The 6,263-nt window shown below is 55.0% G+C and overlaps 1 protein-coding gene across 1 annotated transcript; it reads right to left on the reverse strand.

The window, feature by feature from the left end:
• Positions 1 to 1,484: 1,484 nt before the first annotated feature.
• Positions 1,485 to 6,226, reverse strand: LOC123255348 (chordin-like; the record flags this gene model as incomplete). The annotated part of the gene is made up of 12 exons (XM_044684164.1): positions 1,485 to 1,541; positions 1,662 to 1,755; positions 1,889 to 2,203; positions 2,299 to 2,412; positions 2,927 to 3,147; positions 3,351 to 3,507; positions 3,883 to 4,002; positions 4,168 to 4,274; positions 4,576 to 4,723; positions 4,811 to 4,893; positions 5,087 to 5,227; positions 6,088 to 6,226. Coding segments are annotated over 12 exons (1,696 nt in total), but the record flags the coding sequence as incomplete, so codon positions are not given.
• Between the last annotated feature and the right edge of the window lie 37 nt (positions 6,227 to 6,263).

Genomic DNA, 6,263 nt, shown 5'->3' on the forward strand with positions numbered 1-6,263 from the left:
CTCTCCCTCCCTCCTTCTCTCTCTCTCTCTCTCTCTCTCTCTCTCTCTCTCTCTCTCTCTCTCTCTCTCTCCCCCCTCCCCCCATGAATTGGGGAACAGTTAAGCAAGTGAAGCCAGAGTGCATAAATGAAATGGAAAAACATTGTGCTGTAAGAAATGAGGAAGATAATGACAACAGAGAAGCCTGAGAAGATTTCTGGACACTGAAGCCGTGGGAAGTCAACAGAACCAGGAAAACATTATGGACAGAGACTAACTACCACAATGTAAATGTAAAGAACAACAATGAAATCATTGAAACAAATGTGGTAAAATTATAGTCACCAAACTGGGCCCATAGGTGAAAGTGGGGAAACGACACTGCAGATTAATAATAATAATAATAATAATAGCAGCTAACATTTCTAGAGAGCTTATTATGTGCCAAGCACTGTGCTACGGGCTTTATAATGATTATCTCAGTTGGTCCTCACAACTCTATAAAGTACCTGTTGTTATCTGCATTTTACAATTGAGGAAACTGAGGCAGACAGAGGTTAAGTGGGCTTGCCTGGGGTCACATAGCTGGTAAGTGTCTGAGGATGGATTTTAACTCAAATCTTCCTGCCTCTCTATCCACTGCACCACCTAGCTTCCCCCAATGTCAGCTAGGTGATGTCAGGTATTTTCGCTGCATTGGTTAGCTTTGTTAAAATGTGTTTTTCTCTTTCTCTTTTAATCTTTGTCTTAAACGAAGGCTCTCTGGGAAGCAGAAGAGCTATATCAGGCAATGTAAGTTCTATAAAAATAAAAGAAATCAAGGTTTAGTTTAGTTTCACTTTTAACCCCTTACCTTCTGCCTTAGAATGGATATTAAATATCAAAGGCAGAATAGTGATAAGGGCTAGGCAGTTGGGATAAAGCGACTTGCCCAGGGTTGCACAAGTAAGGAAGTGTCCGAGGCTACATTTGAACCCAGGATCTCCCGTGTCCTGGCCTGGTGCTCTAACCACTGAACCAACAAGGTGCCTCTCAAAGTTTATTTTAAAACAATAAGATGCTTTACGTTCCTTTGAGACCCCTCTGGATGGACATATTTGTCTATCTGGCTGCCTCTGGTACAGTGAAAGCTCTTTGAAGGCAGGCAGGAACTGGGCCATCTGGGCACATAGACTGCCACTGGCTTAAGGGCTCCTGGGAGCTGCTTAGTAAATGTCGGTTAAAGGCTGAAGTTGGGGAAATGCTGAAGGCTGCCAGTCTGTTACCGCCAGTCCCCAACAGGGAGAGATGGTGACGGCCCGAACCAGCGGATGGGCCGTGTGGGGCAGAAGGAGGAAGGCAGATCCAAGAGAACTCGAGCGGTAGATGGGACGTTTTCCCCATTGAAATGAGCGTTCCTTAAGGCCCAGCTTACACCCCACTGCTCCCCTCCCCTTCTGGCCTCCTGGCCTCCTGGCCTCCTGTGCCTCCTAGAACCACCCTCTCTCTCCCAGTTCCTCCATCACCTTCTCCCGGGTCCCGGCTGCGATCCAAGCTCTGCCTGTCTCCAATTTCCAATTTTTCTGCCAAGAGGAAGGAGGGGAGGGTTAATTTCCTCGTGTCCTCCACCCTTCCCTCTGCCCTCTGCCCTTTTCAGGCACCTCTTCTCCGGTCCTCCACCCTCCCCATTCCTGTTTGGTTACTGGGACAAACGGGGCAGCACTGCTCCGGAGCCTGCACAGGGTGAGGGCAGCTCAGGGGCGGGCACACCACAGGGTCGCAGATCACTGTTCGTCTCTGTTGGGAGAGATGGCAAAGGGGGAGGGCTGAAAGGAGGCCTCCAGGATTTCCGGCCCCCACTAGCCTCCCACGTCTCCAGTCCCTCCTTTACCTCACCTCCTTCCCGCTCTCCTCCCATCCAGCAACCTACCTGGCAGGTGCAGAGAGAACAGACGGGGTCGTAGTTGGGCGCCCAGCGGGCACCGTGGGGGCGCTGCTGCCCCTCAAAGAAACAAGTGTTGGCATCTCGGAGGTGTCCGCCCCCACTCATTTTAGAGCCTGCTGGCACAGAGGCGTCAGGTATGGCCTGAGGCACCGCTGGGCCCACAGACACTGCTGTCTCGGGCGCTTCAGGGTTCAGGATTCCCAGGGGCGCTGCGGCCGCCGTCAGGTCAGGGTTCAACCTTTCAGACAAGGGCGCTGCCAACCGAAGGCTGCCCACCTCGCACTGGTTGGGGATGTGCACCTGATTGGACAGGAATCACCGGGAGATACGATACATGCAGAGGAAGCATCTGTCCGTCCCTCCCATCCGCCTCTCCCGACTGCCAGGAAGCCTACCTGGCCCCGTAGCTCCCCTCGGGGGCTGCTCTTGGTGCTGACCAGCAGGAAGGCCATGCCTTGGGACAGCTGGTGCAGTAACTCAGACTCTAGGTCTTTCACAATCCCCTGGGCCTACACACACGGGAACAGAACCGGAGGGAGGTTTGACGTAGAGCTGGAAGGGACCCTCCGGGCCGACCCCTTCGTCTTACAGATGACGAAACCGAGGACCCGAGAAAGGTTACACCCATGGTAAGCAAAATCAGGACTTGAACTCAGGTCCTTCGGTTCCTAGTCCAATATTCTCTAAGGCCCAGGAGGTTTGCCATATCCTCCCAACTCTGCAAATGAGTACCTAAAACTGCCACCTGGAGTTGGGAGCAACCTCTGAGGGCCTCTAGGCTAACCCTCGAGGAGAAGGGACGTACCCACAGTTAAAAGGTCACGAGTAGAGTCGGCAAGACTCAAACCCAGATCCCCTGACTGCAGATCTAAGACTCTGTCCGTTGTCTGTGGGCCCCCAGCCCTCCATCGCCCCTAGAAGGGGCCCCGCTCGTGGGGAATGAATGAGATCCCTCCACCTCACTCTCAGGAAGGGCCTCGGCCGTTCCTTATTTGCCCATTAACCCTCAGTCCGTTCACTCACCTCGGGACCATAGAACCCCTTCAGCAGGCGCTGGGGCCCTGGGAGGCCGGGGGGGCCAGTGAGGTGGACAGTGACAGTGCCCTGCTCAGAACCACTGAGCCCGGCCAGCAGGACCTCATAGTGCAAGTGGCAGTGCCCGTCCAGGAAAAGCCAGGCATGCCCTGCTGCCTGGCTTCGAATGGGGGGCAGGACCAAAGCCCCTGCCAAGGGCACAGGAAGCACTAGACAGGGGAGAGGGTGCGAGAGGGAAGGAGAGGGGTGTCAACTCCCTTTTTGCTCCTACTTCCACAAAAGGGAGCAACAAGGTCACCCTGCCTCCTACAGGAAGCCCCGGCCCCGGGCTGCCCACCCACATGCCTTGGAGCAGAAGGTCCCAGGGGGCAAAAGCAAGAACAGGATGAGGGGAAAGCGCCGGGGCACTCACCATCTTGCCGGGCACTGTACCCACTGTAGGGCACGGTGGCCACATGGCCACGTAGCTCTCCCTCAGGGAAGTCCTTGGTGGCCACATTCAGAAAGAGCTCGTTCTGGAGGAGCATGTGGACCCCCCGGGCACCTAGACCTGGACACAGCCCCACAACCTGGCAAAGCAAGGGCGGGGAGGGGGAGCACGTGGGGTGGCACGGAGAGGAGGGGGTCAGCAGAGCTCAAGAGGAAGCCCCCACCCCTCCCCAACTTCTGTGCTGAGCTAGGGGGCTCTGGGAGGGGGTGAAAAGGACGGCAGCCTTTTCCATGGGTTTGGGCTGGTTCTGATGAGCCTTTTGTCTTTTTCCTCCTTTTTATTCTCCATCCTAAAGGCTGCCTCTCTGAGAGGGGGCCGGGAAGACTGTAGCGGCAGATTTAGGTGACGTAAAAACAAAGGGTCTCAATAACATTTATAGATATTTCTATTTATAAACGAAGCCCTTGGTCAACCTCGCACCCCAGACTCGCCCTCCTTCCCAGGATCCCCTCACCATACGCCCTCCTTGTTGGCCCCTGGTCATCTGACACAGGACGCTGCGCTGGTTTCTCCTCCGAGGCTTGGTCTCCAGGGTCACGCCCGTGACCTCACTGGCTGTGCCAACTACCTGCACCTGGGGGGCCGGGGGCAAGATTGGAAGGGGTGGGAGGAGGGGGGGTCAAAGCTCAGGACCTCCAGCCAGAGCATCAAGCCCCCCGCCCCAGATCCTCCAAGGCCCCCTGCTGTCCCCCCGCCCCCACCAGATGCCCCAAGGACTCCCTAAGAGGCAGGCTCTAACCTGGTAGAGCAGAGAGCCATTCCCTAGAAGCCTGAGGCTGGCAGAGCCAGCAGCCCCAGTCTCCACTGGCACCAGGGCATCTGCACCACACAGGACGCTCTGCAGGGCTTTGAGGAAACAGAGGCAGAGATGTTGGGGGCAAGTGGGGGGGACCGACAAGGAAGGGCCATCGCCATGGCCACACTCATGCTGAATGAGCCCTGGTGGCTGGGCCAATAACTCCCACCCAAGCTGGAAGCCTCAGAGAGATGCTAACTTGCCATCCCCCCTGCCATCTCCCCTCTCGGGCCTGGGACGGGCCCTTCATTCTCATCATCAGCCTACTGGTCTCCCGAGCCACTAGCCCTCCCTCCCGCAGGGCCGCTGGTCTCTCCAGCTGTGGACAGTCGCCCCCTGGCAGCTACTCACTGTCGCAGCTCTGCCTGGCAGTGATGTACCCGCTGATCCGGGGCCCGGGACCCTCCTTCCTCTCCAAGGATATCTCAAGCTCTCCCAAAGCCAGCCATTGCAGCTCCTGAGCCATCAGGTCAGGCAATACCTCAGCAAAGCCGGGCTCCTGGGGACAAAGCGAGGGAGATATGGAAGGGCAGGGCGGAGGCGGAGGTACAGGGAGAGGGCTGGGAGGACAGGCACGGGCACTTACATGGGCAGAGACGTTGGCCTGGAGCTCTCTGAGGAGCTGGTCCTGGTGTCGAATCTGCAGCCGAAGGGCAGTGTGGAAAGAGCCTGCAGAAGCATGGAGAGGGCCGGCTGCTCTCTACCAGGCTCCTCGCACAGCATTTAGACACCCGTCCGTGTCCGTGTGCTCCACCCCAGCCCTCCTGCTTTCCTGGAAGGAAGACGTGAGGTCTCCTACAGGGAGGATCTTCCAAACCTTGTCCAGGACACACTCAGGCCTTCCCCAGTTCTTCTCACTCACCATCACTCCTAGAATCCAGCAGCCCCTGGGAAAGCAGGAGGAAGTGCAGGGAGTCCTCTGTGTCGCTCAGGGTGAGCAGGGCGATCCCCCCAGTATTGGCTTGGGGTGGGCCCTCTAAAGTCAGGATGGCACTAAAGGTCTCTGGGCACAGGGAGACAGGAGAGATTTCAAAGCAGGGCCCCCTGCCTTCTCCCCCACCAACGCCTCCCCAGCATGAACTCAAAAGAGAGGAAGCCACAAAGATGCCCGCCTCTGCTGAGACTAGGGCTTCTCTTGGAAGGGATGAATCAGTGAATGAATGAATGAATGAATGAATGAATGATGCATTTATTGAGTACTTTTTACATGTCAGACACTAGACAAAGATATGAGGACACAAATACAAAAAAGCAAAATGGTCCCTCCCTCAAGAAGCTTACAGACTACAATCGAATATAACGGACTTCCCTACTAGCAGCAATGCAAGGATCCAGAGCAAGGCTGAGGGACTGATGAGAAGAAAACCAGCCACATTCAGAGGAAGAAATGTGGGAGGAGAAACACACAAGAAAAACAACTGCTTGAACACATGGGCTGATGGGGATACTATTGGGGATGGAGACACTAAACGATAACTCTAGTCCAACTAATATGGAATTAGGTCTTGATCAATGATACATGTAAAACCCAGTGGAATTGTGGGGCAGCTAAGGGAGGTTAGGGAAGGTTGGGGGAGAGGGAAAGAACATGAAACATGCAACTATGGGGAAATATTCAAAATAAAAATTAAATAAATAAAACTAAATAAATAACTAAATAAATGAGTAAATGGATGGATGAATGAATGAATGAATGAATGAATGAATGAATGAATGGGGGGAAAAGAAGCTTACAGACTGGATAGAGGTAAGGTGGGCAAAGCTGTTCCAGGAATAATGAATGGGGCTACAGAACAACTGGTTGAGTTCTCCAAGCTAGCTCAGTGTCCCTCAGGTTCCCCATCTCCCCTCACCAGTCCTCACCTGCAGCCAATCCCCGGTGTCGGATCAGGGGCCCCCAGACCTCCCCTGAGGGGTGACTGGGGGTGACCAGCACCACATGCAGCTGCTCAGCCCTAAGGAGCCGAAGGGAGAGCCGGGGCAGTGCCCGCCACATCCCACAGACCTGTGGTAGACAGATGTGGGGGAGGGAGGAAGAG

This window comes from Gracilinanus agilis, unplaced genomic scaffold, assembly GCF_016433145.1.
Source record: "Gracilinanus agilis isolate LMUSP501 unplaced genomic scaffold, AgileGrace unplaced_scaffold44486, whole genome shotgun sequence".
NCBI lineage: Eukaryota > Metazoa > Chordata > Mammalia > Didelphimorphia > Didelphidae > Gracilinanus > Gracilinanus agilis.